The 17,430-nt window shown below is 37.1% G+C and overlaps 1 protein-coding gene across 5 annotated transcripts in view; it reads right to left on the bottom strand.

The window, feature by feature from the left end:
• The window catches only part of Ca-alpha1D (Ca[2+]-channel protein alpha[[1]] subunit D), a 1,588,055-nt gene that overhangs the window by 308,262 nt on the left and 1,262,363 nt on the right, over nt 1-17,430 (bottom strand). For all 5 annotated transcript variants that reach the window (XM_083117527.1, XM_083117525.1, XM_083117526.1 and 2 more), the window contains one exon: nt 12,146-12,279. In XM_083117527.1, the coding sequence (XP_082973653.1) occupies nt 12,146-12,279 (134 nt within the window). The remainder of the gene's footprint in view (nt 1-12,145; nt 12,280-17,430) is intronic.

A 17,430-nucleotide genomic window follows, 5' to 3' on the forward strand; every position in this document is an offset into this window, starting at 1 on the left:
ATACAATTCCATCAGTTGTTTGTATTTAGGTTGCTCTAGACTTTTGGAGAGCATATACGAGTATCTTTTGTTCCAATCCAACCAACCTGGTACAAGTATGAAATTATCTATGAGTAAGGTAATTTTACCACAGCCAGAGGAACCTACGATGAGACAGCGAAGATGGTATGGCAACAATTCTCCATTAAGATATCTGTTTTGTTCTTGATCCGGGAGTCATTTCACCACATCCCACACTACACAATCACGTTGCTTGCATCGACTCATTCAGTTTCGGGGAGGCCAAGCCATTTGACAAGTATGTTACCTTAATTTTTACGTATTACTTTCTCAATAAGATGCTTAACTGGGTATTTTGAATTACTCAGCTGTTCTTCGTAAAAAACGTCCATTAAAAATCTTCCCCTGTTTATCTTTGATCATGTACGTATGCCTGGTGCCTGGTAAAATTTCAGCTACAGTGAAAATTTCTGTACTCCAACTTTTAGTGAATCCTTTCTCGCACGTACGTTTAAATTTACTGATACTTACGTGATCACCTATTTTATATTTTGGTTTCTTGGATGTAGGTTGATATTTGGGACAATGAACAGTGGAAATTAAATCCTTTTCGTTGATTGTATTTACTTGGGAGCGTTTTATGCCTATGGTACTGTGTATTGTGTTATTGTAACGATGGTCAAGATCAGGAAAAATATTCACCCATCGATATTTTCCACGTAATGTGAATTGTTTCCAAATGTGTATTTTAATGTTCTATTGAAGCGCTCGATGATGCTGGCTTTCAAATCACAGTATGTAGAATAATGTTTGATACCATGCTGTTGCATTAGTTTACTGAACACGGAATTGAAAAAAAAAAACCTCCGTCTATCTGCAGATAACGTGGTATCCTGCCTTGACTGAATATATGTTTGAAAGAATCTACGATAAGAACAGCATATTTTGCTTTCAAAGAAACAACCCACACATATTTGCTGAATGTATCAATTACTGTAAACAAATACTTAAAACCTTGATTTATTTTCTACAAACCTTTTACTATTAAATTCTACGAGATTAGCATTCCATAGATCGTTAATACCTTTTGTTATGACTGGAATATGTTTGTACTGTCGACGAGCTGGTCTGTGAAGTTTGTTGACGATACCTTGCCTAGATATTAAGTGATATATTACATTTGAACACATTCACTAACGATTTAAGGGCGAAGAAAAATGAAAGTAACAAACAAAATGAAAACGACGCTAAATATCAAGAAACCAGCTTCAGTTTTAATCCCGTCCCAAGTGATGACGTTATGAAAATTCTTCAAAAACTTAACCTCAGAAAAGGTCCAGATTTCAATGAAATAAGTAATTGCATACCATATCTTCTCGCCCCGTGGATTGTCGAACCTCTCACAGATATAGTTAATTCATCCTTAAAAGGCGGATTCTTTCCTAACACTTGGAAAGACCCGAGGGTCACACCTATATTTAAAGGGGTCCCCGACGCAAGTTAATAATTATCGCCCCATATCAATAACTTCCTCATTAAGCAGGATTCTTGAAAAGGTAATAGACAAGCAATTAGAACAATACTTACATTCTAACAATCTACTGACAGACAGACAGTTTGCTTTTAGAAAAAATCGCTGGACAAAATTACTCGTGCATGAACTGTTACAAACTGACGAGATATACTGGGTGAGTCTTTTAAAAGAGGCCCCGTGGAAAATGCGCTCCTTGCATGTAGGCAACCTTGGTACACCAAAGAGAAGAGCGGGTTAGAGAACAGTCCAGGATATCGGTGCCAAGCATATTCGATAACATGACATGACATGACATATCCTGGACTGTTCTCTAACCCGCTCTTCTCTTTGGTGTACCAAGGTTGCCTACATGCAAGGAGCGCATTTTCCACGGGGCCTCTTTTAAAAGACTCACCCAGTATTAGATCGTAAAGGAAAGCAATACATTGGCATTATTTCTCCAGACATCAGTAAAGCATTCGACAGTGTTCAACCAAATTTATTAATACAGAAATTACATCAGCAATTTAATTTCTCTGCCCTTGCATGCAACTGGATCGAAAGTTATTTATGGAATAGGAGTATCGATACAAAAGTAGGCAACTCGATTTCAAACAGTTTAAATGTATCTCTCGTTGTACCACAGGGATCTATTCTAGGTCCTAAACTGTTTAACATGTTTGTTAATGACATCGCAGACAGGGAATTTGGGTTTGAATTATATTTGTATGCAGGTGACTGTCTCATGTACTGAGCGTCAAGCAAATTAGAAAAAGTAATTGCAAATATTGAGAAATATATGCCCGAAGTTCTTGCGTGGTATCAATCTAACATGTTGAAAGTGAACGAGTCTAAGATGCAAGTATTAATACTATCCAGTGGAAACAATAACAATACGATAATTGACAAGATTAAAATAGGAAATTCCAATTTAAAACCATGTGAATCTCTAAAATATCTCGGTATGCACCTAGATAAGAGTTTATCCTTTTCACAACATGTAAAAAAATGTGTGCGCGCCCAGCACCTAGAATCAAGCAGTTTCAATTTGTCTGCAAATATGTACACCTTGCCCACGAATTAGCGTTCTACAAAGCATTTATTAGGCCGTTACTTCAATACTGTTCCTCTGTACTTAATGGTGTTAATAGAAATAGCACCACGAAACTAGAGAAAATGCAAAATTGGGTTATTCGTATCATAAGAAATACGGCACACACGACGTCACGTGCAAGCAGAGAAGAGCTCCAATTACCCACGCTGGAATCCAGACGAAAATATGCATTTCTACTAAAAATTCACCAGGTAATTAACACGCACCACCACTTATTAAAGGACATAGTAATGATATCTAGTAACATACATTATCATAATCTGCGATCCAACAACACCAACAGTATCCGAGTACCAAAATGTAACAAGGCAAGATACGGATCAAAATCCCTGTCATCTCTGGCAAGTAAAGCGTGGAATCAACTGCCTGTAAATTGCAGAAAGGAGAGAAATTCGGCCAAATTTAAACAAGAGATTAGGATATTAATCTATGAATACTGACACTGTGCCTCATCTACCTCATTGCCTCCTTCATATAACGTTGCTGCAAAAATGTTTATTTTATTCTATTTCTTATATTTTTCAATTATATAAATTTATATTATTCCATTTTATGTATACTTATAAACAAATAGCATAACTGTATATTAATTCATGTAGGGCAAAAAGCTGTTTTTGTAGTTCAGAATCAATGTAAAGAAAATTGTAAACTTAATTGTAACCCTACTTTAATAATAATAATAATAATAATAATAATAATAATAATAATAATAATAATAATAACTAGTGTAAATGGATGCTTAGAAGGAGGAACGTCGCTACTGCCATGCACAAATATTCTATCTCCATTCTATACATCACAAGATTCAATTCTTCATTTTCGGCTATTTGATACAAAGAATAGGCTTCATCCCAGAATACATGAGATATATTCTGGACTTTCATCACACCACGTTTCCTAATTAAAGTCACGGTTGGGACAGAAGACTGTTCTCCATGAGCCCTTAAGAAAATTCATGAAATTGAATAGAACCATCAAGAAAAATTGATAGAAAAAGCGATTTTGATGTAAAATATATATTTGGTCCTCATAATAAGTGTGGAACTTCTCTGTTGATTTGGTATACTCGCAATTTCGATTGCTTGCAGAGAAAATAGTTTAGAAATGTTGGTATCGATATTGTCAAGATTACTATGAATTTTTCCGAGTTTACTTTCGATGGGATACAGCTGTTCAAGAATGTGATCAGATATATTTGAAAATGACGGCTTGATTTTTAATTGCACATTAAATTTCTTATACTTCTCGTTGAGCTCTTGTAATTTAGCACTGAAAGCAGCCAGCGTTGATTCATGCGAGTCAGCATTGGATTCGAGAGTACCAACTTGTTCTCTGACACTGGCAATAATTTGCTAAAAACTTTAAACAATATTCAATTTAGAACTTTTCTCAGCAAGATCATTCACTAGGGTTTTTAATTCCGTAAACTGGGCAAGGAGTTCGGTAACATTTTCTATCATATGGAAAGTAGACACCATGTTTCGAAGCTTAGCAATTTCGTTTTGAATTGTTTCTGTGTTTGTCGCTTCTGATTCTAATTGTTTTAGTATGTGTGCAATATTAGGTTTGATAGTATGCAGTTCTTGGGAGGTGGGAAGATTACTTATTGTAGTCTTAAGTGTGGTCAAAGATGATTTTATACATTCTACATCGCTAGCCTCTGATAATATTGACACAATTGCTGTGAATTGTGCTAAATCATCTTGAAATGGGACAGATGTTTGCAAAGTCTCAAGGTCACACTGTATATTATCTAAAACATGATGAACAAGTGTGAGATTTGTTTCCACATTCAAATTTTCTAAATAAACAATCTTTTGCTGATCCGTACTTAATGTTTCTTGAATACTGGTCAACAGAGACGACTGATCTTGGAAAGCTTTGATGAAATAATTAATTTTAATTTCATCATTCATTGACTGGAATGGATTGATTTGGTGTTTTAAGTCCACTTTATGCACAGTAAGGCTAATCGTGACTGGACATACAGTTTAAAGTGGGATCAGAACCACTATATGCCTCCACCGAGTATCGAACCCGGGACCTCATCATTCATCGACTTTAAATCTGATTGAATATTTGCAATCGTTGCTTGGACACGTCCGAAATCCTCGTACGTCTCCAATTGCAGTTTATATTTGACACACTCTTACTGATTACTTTCAATTCTTCCGAGGAGGTTAAGTTGGTAATGGTATCTTCTAAAATCTGTATATATTTTTAAATTTCTGCAAAAGTACTCTGAACTTCTTCGGTTTGAAGTTTTTATTTGATTATTTCTAATGTCAGAGGGCTCTTTTGTTAAAACTCAAGTTCCTCGCGTAAATTAGTGAAACCGTATAGGGACCATTTATCCGTTTTCTTTACAAAGCTAAATTGGCTCAAATTAATTGATCGGCGAAAGGTACACAACCTCACCCTTCTCTATAGGGCAATCAGTTCAAAGGAACCGGCTTATCTCTCGAGCAGATTCTCAATGCTTTCCGAATCACACAGCCTTGACACCAGATCGCGAGGGAGAACTCAACTACTCATCCCCCTTCATAACTCAAATTTTTATTCAAAATCTTTCACCGTTTCTACTTCTCGTCTTTGGAACTCACTGTCCCTCGAAATCCTAAACTCATCTTCAGCATATGTCTTTAAGACGCAATTAAAACATTTTTTATTGGGTACAAATTGTTAGCACATTATATTTTAGTGATAAATTGAATACAGTTAAGCGCAGAAAAACACCGAAAACCCTTATTCACCTTAATATTTCAAATCCCTGACTACTGTCATGAATATCTGATTGTGTGTGTGTGTGTGTGTATGTGTGTGTGTGTGTGTGTGTGTGTGTGTGTGTGTGTGTATGTGTGTGTGTGTGTGTGTGTGTGTGTGTGTTTTGTTGTATGCTCGTGAGTATAGGTTAGGTTCTTATTCCCGTATGTATTTTTTCTTATCCTTTTTTTTTGTATTTTTTCTTTGTAATTGTATATTTCTCTTTCTTTATTTACCTTTCTATGTAATGGTTTAAATGTTGTTGTAAACATGGTTAAGTGGAAGAAAAGGCTACAAAGCCTTAACTTTGCCATGATAAACAAGACGCAATAAATAAATAAAAGCGTTATTCATCTATTCGACATTAAAATCATTTTTAATATTTTGTACTAAATTTTGCAGTTCCGTCAAATTAATCTGTATGTTTGAAGATTGCTCTTGAAATTGAAGTTTCAATTGTTCGATACCTGTAGTTTGAAGTTGCTGTGGTTTCACTAATTCGCTATGCAGCGAGTCTACACTCAATTGAATATCTTCCACACTTTCTATAGAAGCTAAATTAACGTAAATCTGAAATAAATATTTAAGTTCAGCATCAATTTTCAATATATGGTCAATTAATTGAGTTTTAAGGTTAATAATCTCAGTCTGTATACTTGAATTTAATGTATTCTGCAAAGATTGCAAATGTATGCAAAGTTTCCTGACAACGTTTTCCAACCTGACGAGTTCGCTACTTTTGTCTGGCTTCCCTTGACGACGTGTTTTTTCCGAAAATATCATTAGGCATGGTAATTACTGGGTATTTCTATATACTTACGTGAGGCTCACAAGAGAATAAACAATTCGCAATTCCATTAAAAAGTGGAAGCAGTTTGTTATATTCACCAATCATCTCAGCATACAGGAATTCACCAGCTTCAAAATTGTATGACCCGTTTGAATCCATGGCGCGATGCTTGATTCTATACAAACATCGATCCACGTGGACGATCGCTGCATTCGTAGAAGAGACGCTAATTTGCAGCTTTCCTCCGACGGGAAATTTGTTATACGTATCGTTGTTATTGAATACATACAATTTTTTCCCTGTATCGTCATCAACTTCCTGCCAAATGCTGTTTAAATGCACAATAATCAAACCATTAAGTTGATGACGCATATCTCTAATCACTTCCATGTTCACTGAAGATTCCACTGGCTGAAGAATGTTATGCTTCTTAAATCCAAAAACGTTCATTCTCATCCTATTGTTATTTTACTACCATAAATATTGTGTGTATACAGGGTGCTCGGAAATTCCCCTTACAAACTCCTAGGGCAAGTAGAGGGGACTGAGTAGACAATATTTGGAATAGGAACCCATGTCCGGAAACGTACCGTTTCCGTGCTACAACCATGACAATGTGTAGGTTTGGTTCGCGGCCATGAAAATGCTCGTTTTAGAGCAAGATCGTGAAAAATGCTGCCAAAGAACTTCGACATTTTTTAAAACATAAAATTTTGTCATGTCCACAGCTAGAAGAATGCCTGTTTTGAGGTTTTAAGGTCCCAAATCAAGAAAAGAATATGGGTATATCAAAAGTTTCGAAAGAATTAAAATATTCATTATCCAGAGCGCAATCTAACCACTACTAATGTTTTAAAACTTTGTATGTAGTTCATATAGTACCTATTGCGATGGAGACTAATTTCAATATTAATGTAAGAATAACAATTTAATACATTTAATATTTATTAGAAAGTACTAGTATTTGGGGTTTCAATTTTCATGTTTTCCTTTGCATTTGGAACAGAACATGTTGCAATCAAAATGCTGATTAAACCGAACTTGCCATTTTAAGTAACAATATTTTTTCATGAACATATTACCTCAATATAGAAGTGTTCCTGATGGATTTATTTTTTCGGGGCGAAAGGTATCGGTCGAGTCACTTTAGGACTAAAAGTGGTAAACGTTGTGTGCCAAAAGCGAAAGTGTTGGGAAATCGCATCGTTCAGCACATCAGCCCGTAAGAACGTTGACACTAGTGCCTCTTTACACGCCCTTTGAACTACTTAGAGGGCTACCAGCCACATTTAACGTTTACTACATTATAAAGCATGGCACATTTCACAGTTTAACGTGGAAAACGGTATTTGAAGTAATGTGGCACTTACAGCGTTTACCAATTTTAGTCTTCACTTCTTAATCCCTTTCCCCATATTTCATGGTAAGCACAATAAATTGTCCGGCCTTAAGAAAAATGGAATATCTTTCACTTTGCATCTATTTGAGGGTTCCAGTTTGGCTCCATTTCATAATGTCATTGGTATTTGAATTTTGAATGGGATCTTCTAATCGATAATATTTTCTGTTTTTTCTTTATCTACTTTGACTTGAGCAAGTAACACTGCCCTTGGCAAACAAGAATTATCCTAATTATTGATTATTGTCAGAACTCTCTTGTGATTTTTTTGCCGTTTAGTGTCAGAAAAGAACCACGCTGCTTTAGATTGCCTCGTTTTTCCTTGAGCTGGTGCTTGCAATTTAAATTGTTCCCAACAAATTGTATTCATTGTTATGAAATATTGTGGATACGTAGTGGATTACAACATTGATACATTAAGTCCAATCTGGCTATCATAGGATCCTCAAATTTTTGCGGATCCCCAAGAATTTGGCGGGATATCCGGACGGATACCTCCAGCCAAAGTTAACAAAATAATCTAAAATACTTTCTAAAATTATTTCGCCATTCATAATCAAATTGGATTACCCCATTTGAACCATAGCATTTGTTATTGCCAAGGAAAGAGGAGAAGACTCACTGTAAATATAACATTGTAGATTACAACCCATTCATATAAATTGTGGTTCACGAGAATTAGTTGGTATAGAGAGGTATATCAACCAGGGCAAAATTGGCTAAGATTTCTCCTGAGTAACTTACGGCGTAACTAATTCTCTTGCCAATTAGCTCAACACTAATTTTTAGGTGCGCTTCTTTCCATATTTATTCAAAGTAGCTTCCTTGGGCGATAAGATATTCCCCTTTGTCCTTATCTAGTTCAGAAAAAAATAACCGATGCTTCCGTCCCATTGTCCAAGCTAAAATCTGCTGTTTGTTCTGATTGGTTGCTTGCTTTGTTCTTGTAGCCTCCATCTCTTCAAAGTGGTTCACACTTCTTCCTAGATCCAGATCAAACCACATTTTCCTTATTTATTTCTACACTCGGCTCTTCATTAAATTTCCTCTTTGTAATTAAAAAATACATATTTTGGCGTTTCTTTTTTGGTACGTACCTTACTTCATTAAATAATGAAAATAATGAAATAATAAAATAAGTAAAATTAAATAATGAAAATATACTTGTTGTGGGTGACCTTACAAATGACAGTAGTACCGAGAGAAAGCGATATTTTTAACACATATTATGAAATTAATTCTTGGCTTGTGATTAGAAGGCTATTCAAAGATGAAGTCTTCCTTAGCATAACCTGAGATGCTGGACTATAATGAGGGTTGTTAAAGGTCCAGGGATTGTAAATTAATTCAATTCCCGTCCGGGAGAGAAAAACAGCAAGTGTAAATTATCCGTAAGGAACCTTTTTATGTTTAAACTATTTGAATTCTGTCCAGGAACCTTTCTTGCGGATGAATTTAAATACAGTCCAGAAAACTTTATTCTGGATCAATTTAAATATGGTCCAAGAACCTTCTATCCGGATGAATTTAAATACGGTCCAGGAACCTTTTTTCCAAGATCAATTTAAATAGGATCCAGGAACCTTTTTTTCCAGCTGAATTTAAATTCGGTCCAGGAACTGTTTTTCCAGATGTATTTTTGTACGGTGCACGAACCTTTTTCTTCCCTGATGAATTTTAATACGGTCCAGGAACCTTTTTCACGGTTCAATTTAAATACGATCCAGGAACGTTTTTTCCAAATCTTTTTAAAGACGGTCCATGAACTTATTTTTCAATGAAACAATACGCAACTTGTATCGAATATAAATTGTGCAAGAAAAAAGGTTCCGGTCCTACAGCGGAACCCAATAGAACACATTAGAATTTATGGGTTCCTGGACCTTTAACAACCCTGACTATAATTCCAAGATGGGAACTTGTTAAATAGATCTATTTGTCGTGCAATAAAATTGGAAGAATTCTAAAATTTTCTACCATAACTCAATTTCATGAAAGTGCAGTCTGTGTCACTTAAATTTAACTCTCGCTGAATAAAATAGGTTAGAATTACGGATCACAGAGCATTACGGATCGGTATAAGGTTATCAGGAATTAACTCAAAACAGTTGCAGTTAGGAACGTGAAAAAAACGGCAGATCACACTGCCATCTTTCCTCTTACTAGCGAACTGCCAAAGTTCGTTGTGGCACTTGGCGTGCATCTGTGAGAAGTGATTGTCTATAAGCATGTTGAAGAATGTGCAAAAAAGTAGGAATTGTAGAAGTTATGCAACATTTGGTAAGGTTTAATTTAAGAATGTAGCGGTGTAAATGTTCCATTATTTCACACGTCAAAAGGTAGGATGTGTCATTTTGTTGTGATAGTATTTGATATGGCTAACTCAACGTGTTCCTATTTAATTTGGCATATTTCAAAACTAAGCAAATCGGTGCATTACGGATCACCCAAAACGGGCAAAATGATCTCCTTCTTTTAGAGCGTTTATCGTAGTGTTACCTTACATCATTTCTTCTAACGGATATCACTGGGATCTTCTCACTATACCGGCGTGCAATTTCCGCACATAAGTTAACTTTAATTGACAGTGATAGCTATACAGATAGAAGAGCAAGTGTAGTAAAACTGAGGAGCAGGTTCATACCTTACCGAGAAACACCTCATCGAATGAACTGCCTGCACGAAGTTTCAGTAGAGAAATCGGGGATGACACACAATAACCAGCTCAACAATTATTTCCATCACCACAGAAAGCGAAGCGCCCAATAACATTTTACATCTCTTCGTCACTACACATTGCAGTAACATAGGCAAAGCTAAACGCAACAACGGCATCTACATCTAAAGCCAAGAATAAAGAAAAAGTTTCAAAATGCAGGACATAAGAAGGTAATCTAATATCTATGGCATACATTTCCCAGCAATTCTTGCAGATTTTGTCACATTTCATACGATGACCTAGGAAGTACACAGATAGAAGACTGGATTCAGTGGTAGTCCTATAGTATCATGAGCGTTGTGTAAATGCTGTTAGGAGAAAACAAAGTGTGTGTTGCATAAGTCAGTTTCCACCACTTTAATTCAGCACTTGCTTTATTATCATCCTTTATGCTCCTCTATGTTCTTACACTTATAAGTACAATGACTCGTATTGTCCCTCATGCTTTCGGGGCAAAACTAATCAACTCCAATGACCAACAAGATTTTTTAAAATAAATTATGTCATTAACTTCTGGCGCATACGATATTCTGAAAATGTAGTGGAAAGAAAAAAAAATATTTTCTGGTAAAGTTTTGTATAGCTAATATTATTCGATAGTCAATAAAACGGCTGTAAAACGTAAATATATCCATAATGCCCCGGTCTACCATATTTTCCTTCTGGAAATAAATACTGTGTGTGTGTGCGGGGGGATGGTGTGTGGTTTTTTTTGGGTAGGTGTATGTGTATGATTAATTCTGCTATTGACAAGTTCTAACTATTGCATTTTTATAATAACGCTAACATAATTAATAATGACACGAATGTGATCAGAATTTGCTACAAGCTATTTTGAATAGCTTAAAGGGTTTGTGAGTCGTACGTATGAATGTCATCTTAATATTATTTTCAACACCACCATCTAGTTATGTGACATAATAATCTCTGGTAAGTGTCGCATGAACAGGACACATTTCTCTCATGCCGAATGTTATCTTGGCAGCAACGTAAGCAGAATAAAACATATTTCATTAGACTCCTCAATGATGTATTATGTGTTTTTTATAAGACTTCTTTGGTTCAACATATTAGCTGGTATTAGCAGCCAATATTTCTTGGAGCTCTTGATAATATTGGCACTCCTAAATAAAGTGATGCGATTCATATTTTTGGTCACGCTGGTACATACAATTCCGAATTGATCAAGCTGAAGTACAAAGCCGTGAAACTCAGAAGTAAACTGCAGACATAACAGTGCTCGTTGAGTTTGAACATTGAGATCGAGATAGCTAATTTACAAACTCACTTGCTGGACTGTATTCTCAAGATCTAAACTCAAGATATTTTTTTTTCCAGAACTCTGTTTAATTGACTTCGATTCACACCATCCAAAGCGAACACTAGAGCTTTACAATAATAGTTTCTCTCTTATGAATAAAGGTTTACTCTGGCCCCCAAGCCCGAAGTTAAACCATCATTTTCATTTCAAGTACAAAAATCTGGAAAATGGATTATCGTTACTGTACTTAAAACTATTATTTAAAAGCTGCGTATTAATTCCGATTGTTTTGATTGTTTCATCACCACATATTCAACTTACGTCCTTATGGTTACGTTAACATACATACTGCAGGAAATCCTGTAAATTATAAGTTAAGAGAATAAAGATGTTTGACACACTGTATTAAATGAATTAAATCTCCCAAATAATTTCATATACGGCTTTTCAAATGAAATCAATTAAAAAATGGGTTGTTTGAGATCATGGAGACCAACATGTAGAGCAGAAATACATTGTTATTTTGCAATACAATTTGAATGTATCTACAAATATACAAAGTTGTAATTTATTAAATAAAAGTTACCTGCAAAGTCACTGTGTTTTGGGACTCCTTGTCTCCATCTTTCAGTTCTTGCTCCTTTCGCTTTTTAAATCTACGGAAGTAGTCTTGTATTAGGAATGTGGCGTAGAATTTGCCGACTGTAACTTCGTCATCAACTAGAATAAAATACATAATTTTCTTTATCTTTATATAAATACAGGCATACAGCTCACGGAACATTTTCCACAGTATTATTTTCAGTAGTGATCGACAGAAATCATAAATGAACACACGTTCCTATTAAATATTCACACAAATTATAATAAATTGGTGAGATCCTGTTTAAACGTTAAAGGACAAAGTTATTACATAAAATCTATTTCGGAGTTTACATAAAGCAAAACCACTTTGTGAATATCACCGCTGTGCTTATACTTTCTGGTAATCCTTTCGCTATCGGTAAAAGTGAAATGAGAAAAGTAGTTTGATGATAATTTTGAAAACCGATTTTTGACTTGAAATGTTTCTAATCTTTACATTATGAGTTAAGACTTTTCATTCTCTATGCTTTAGAAGTACACTACTTTAGCAGTGTGTTAGGAATATAACAAATTTAATTTTACTTTGTTATTATGTGTACCGTCGGTGAAATGAATATGGCGGCACATTGAATATTTGCTACACTAGCGAGAGAGCACATTGTTACACGTGAAGGGCACTCAACAGTTATGTGGACAAGACACAGGGCAACAAACAACCACACAGATGATTTTGTTGGATGTGTACCCTAAAGGGCCTCGAGAACCTGCAACAACGCAAAATCCAGGGTGGAGAGAGATTAACAGTTCTGTGAACTTAAAAAAATGTTACTGTTTACACCTGAACACTACGACATCTAAGGTGAGAATTAATCCAGTTCGCAAGATTCTCTTATATCAAAAACACACTATGATCTCTCCGGTACATTGAGCTGTTTCTCAACAGTTTCCTCAGATTTTCATCCAAAACCTTCAACCCGTTGACTATTCATCAGTCCAAGGGAAAAACTGGAAGAGGAAATGAAGCTCATAAAGGAACAAGATTTTAACATGAACTCCGGAATGAAAGATACACCAGCCAGAGAAAATACCTATTGGTTGGAGAAAATGAAACAAATTTAAGGCATCAGAATATGACGAGCTGTTATAAGGCATTCTGGTTATTTGAGTTTCCTGTGTGTGTGCTGGGGTAAAGTAGCCCAAATCACGTCCAAAGACTATGCACTCTTATAGTGTGGAGAATTCACGACAGGTGGAATGTCAATGCAGTAATAAAACTTTGTTGCTTCCGTGGTTACGCGAAGAGTCGCTAGATGGCTCTGGCCGGTGTACATATTTAACTTATAAATGCTCGATTTACGCCTCAACTAATTGTCAGTTGCCTAACAAAGTAAATTCCTTTGTTTGAAATCCGATTTGCTTGCGGTTTGCTTATGCACGGGGACATTTTGAAGTGCCGGCCGCTGCACGCATGGGCAATTTGCAGTTATGGCGGAAAATTATAAAATTTACAGCGTTTTGATCTAAGTGTCATCGTATAGTTAAAAGTAAAAAGTTTATATCAATATGTATTACAATAGGATTCTTAACACATACACATGCATGTTAACGTGTGGTTTCTTAAACATGTAAATTGTTGATTTGGCAAAGACAATCGTGCTGTGCACAAAAGGATGGGGGGAACGAGTACTGGAAGAAGAGGAAGAAAGAGAAAGAGAGCGAAGATTCCCGCGTGATGGACGTTGAGAAAAGGCATGGGAATGAAAAAAAAACGGTGACGAATATCTGCGGATTTCTGCGTGCAGGCCTGAGCTGCACGATTACATTACTCTGCCTAAAGGCCAAAAAGGTTGAGTGAATGTTTTGAATAAGCTCGGATCATTGGGAAGGCCAGCTGGACTTGGAATTCTGAAACAAAACAAGGTGGGATGAGGAACTGATTTTGCCTCGTGATATCACAATGGAGGTAAGCTGCATATGTACTTTTAGCGTTGCATGAGCTCATGTATAGACGTTGGTTGGTAGATCTACCCGTTTGTTAACGTATTTCATAGCATGCTAGCGTGTGATCCGTGTGGTACTTTGGAAAACGAATAAATCATTGTTTGCACCGCGTGGACGAGCGCGATGTGGGTGTCTGAAAATTGAATTCTTAACATCTCCAGCGAAACCCGTGTGATATTTGATTATATATAAAGTGGTAATTTGGGTATGATAAATATTGGACGTTATATATCACAGAATTGTACTGCATGATGTACATTTGATATTGTTAAATTCGCGTTGGTCACATATATCATATACGAGGCGCATCCAGAAAGTAAGTTTCCGTATTTTTTCCTGTGAAAGTAAACATAATGAGCCGTGTAAATTGCGCTTGCGCAGCAGAGCTAAGACGTATCAACCATATGCCAGGCGGACAGATCCCGACCGGCGCCAGTAGCGAGGCAGCAGTGGTCCGAAGTGGAAGCTCGTATTCCTTCTCCCGCCGCATGCCAGTAGCGAGGCAGCAGTGGTCCGAAATGGAAGCTCGTATTCCTTCTCCCGCCGCATGCGAGGTTCGGGCGGTGATAAAGTTCCTGAATGCACAAAGCATTGCGCCAATTGACATTCATCGTCAGCTCTGTGAGGTCTATGGGCCGAACATTATGAGTAAGCAGATGGTGCGTCGCTGGTGTCGGCAGTTTTCGGAAGGTCGTCAAAGTGTCCATGATGAAGAGCGCAGTGCGCGTCCGTCCCTCATCACTGACGATCTGGTTGAGCTGGTGCGGCAGCGCATCGTAGAGAACCGTCGCTTCACGATTACGGAGTTGAGTAGCCTTTTTCCGCAGATATCGCGATCCGTGTTGCATGAGATTGTCACGCAGCGCCTGCTGTTCAAAAAATTGTGTGCCAGGTGGGTGCCGAAAAACCTGACACCCGAACACAAAATGAAACGTTCAGGAGCAGCACTGACATTCCTGCAACGGTATCATGATGACGGCGATGATTTCCTCGACAGGATCGTCACGGGCGATGAGACGTGGATTTCGCACTTCACCCCGGAAACCAAGCAGCAGTCAATGCATTGGCGGCATAGTGGATCTCCGGTCAAGAAGAAATTCAAACAGACGCTGTCGGTACAGAAAGTGATGTGCACCGTGTTTTGGGACAGGAAGGGCATTTTGCTCATTGACTTCCTCCCCAGAGGTGAAACGGTGAACGCTGACCATTACTGTGAAACACTAAGGAAATTGCGACGTGCCATTCAAAACAAGAGGCGTGGCATGCTTACTGCAGGTGTTGTGCTCCTCCATGACAATGCTCGTCCACATACGGCTCGGCGCACAGCAGCTGTTTTGACGGAATTCGGCTGGGAGTTGTTTAATCATCCACCTTACAGTCCTGATCTGGCTCCCAGCGATTTTCACGTTTTCTTGCACCTCAAGAAATTCCTGTCCTCCGGTGAGCGTTTTGGCAACAACGAATAGCTGAAGACGTCTGTCACACGCTGGTTCCATTCACAGGCGACAGAGTTCTACGACAGTGGGATCCAAAAGTTGATACCACGATACGACAAGTGTCTCAATTCTGATGGTTGCTATGTTGAAAAATAGCTGAACCTTTGCTGTACCTGTTGCCAATAAATGGTTTCCTGAAACTGTGTTGTTGTTTTTTTTTTTTTAAAAAAAATAGGGAAACTTACTTTGTGGATGCGCCTCGTATATTACAGATTTGTACTGCATGGTGTACATTTGGTATTGTTAAATTCTTGAAGGTCACATGACCATATATGGTAATATTCACGATCAACGTATTGACAGCTGATTCACATATTTTAGTTCAATAAGGAGATACATTCCTTGGTACTAAACTAGTATATGCTTCAGTTAAGGTTGAAAAGCTCTGTTCAAGTTCTCTTAAATCAGCTGACTGACAATACAAGCATGAAACATGTGTTTCAACTCAATAAATGGGCTCATTGTTTCTTTGTGTTCATATTTCCGTTCTTTAACATTTTCTTTCATATGAATTTGGTTGTTCGTGACAGTGCATAAATGTTTATTTTTTTCTTTTCAGAGGGGGGAATTCCGCACGTGTCTGTAAATTGGGTTAGTGTTGCTATTATGGAAAGTGGGTGTTGTTGTCTGTAAATTAAGTATTTTCAACTTGGCGTCATAAGGTATAGAAATTTCATTCCGAAGTGATCTGCAAGCGTTACTGGCGTTATCAGGCAAATTTTCTTAGAACAAATAAGTTTAAACTAATCTTATTTAGCTCTTCACAAGAAAATAAACAATTACATTACACTGCAAAATCAACGAAGAATAAGAAAGATAAAACAAAGTCTTAAGGAAACGTTTGCAGTTCTGAAGTCTGAGAAAAGTAGTGTTGCGTTCCATTGGTCTTGTAATGTCTAAGTAGACATGACGAATGCAATATCTGTCTCCCACCATGAAGATAAATGTGTAAATTATTCTGATTATTAAAATATTACTGGAAATTTTTCTTAAAATGAAGTTATTTCTGCACAAAAAAATATTTAGGCAAAGTATAGATTCTGTGCGTTGGGGAAATCTCCCAAAGCAGCATGGGACGACAAAGCGTGACATTGTCCATCATAAATGCATTAATTGGTTGAGGGTCATTTTGGAGAAATGAATTCATTGAAATATGGTAACTTTACAATGTTTTATTAATTTTAAAGTTTTCTATTCTTTGCGGAGAGACTACTGCATATAGGCATAAGAAGATTTATTTTCGGCGCAGAGGGCTTATTCTGTGCGTACATCGCGTGGCACTCAAGTCATTTAAAATTAGGACGTGCAAATTGAGAGCGGGTCGAGACATTGGCGGTGAAAGTCGTTAGTGGGAGCCCGCGGGGTACAAATGTCCGGATTTCGATTTCGTAGCTGTTGTGTGATTCGTGGGTGGGCAAATTTTGACATCTTAATCATTGATACGTTTGAGCCAATGGACGTTCAACTGAAAACCTACAAAATCTGCAACAATGCGTTATTTTTGCAGTTTAGGTCTCTGTAATTACTTACTACCATACGAGATACTAAAAATCCGAGATAGTCATTGTGTGCGCCTGGTTATAAACTATGCGTATTTTTCTTTCCGTCGGCACCCTCAAGAGAGGGTCGAATTTTGAGCGTCTTTCGTGCGTTTTTTCTGCTTTACTATTGGGAGCTCAATAGCATTAGAGCAGATGTCCGCAAATGAGAATCAGAAATCTGCGGGCCAACAGAGCCACGTGCGAGTTGGAACTCCGGTGGCTACAACTTGAATTCGGGAAAAGAGCCC

The sequence above is a fragment of the Lepisma saccharinum genome, chromosome 2, assembly GCF_977018435.1.
Source record: "Lepisma saccharinum chromosome 2, izLepSacc3.1, whole genome shotgun sequence".
NCBI classification, from domain to species: domain Eukaryota; kingdom Metazoa; phylum Arthropoda; class Insecta; order Zygentoma; family Lepismatidae; genus Lepisma; species Lepisma saccharinum.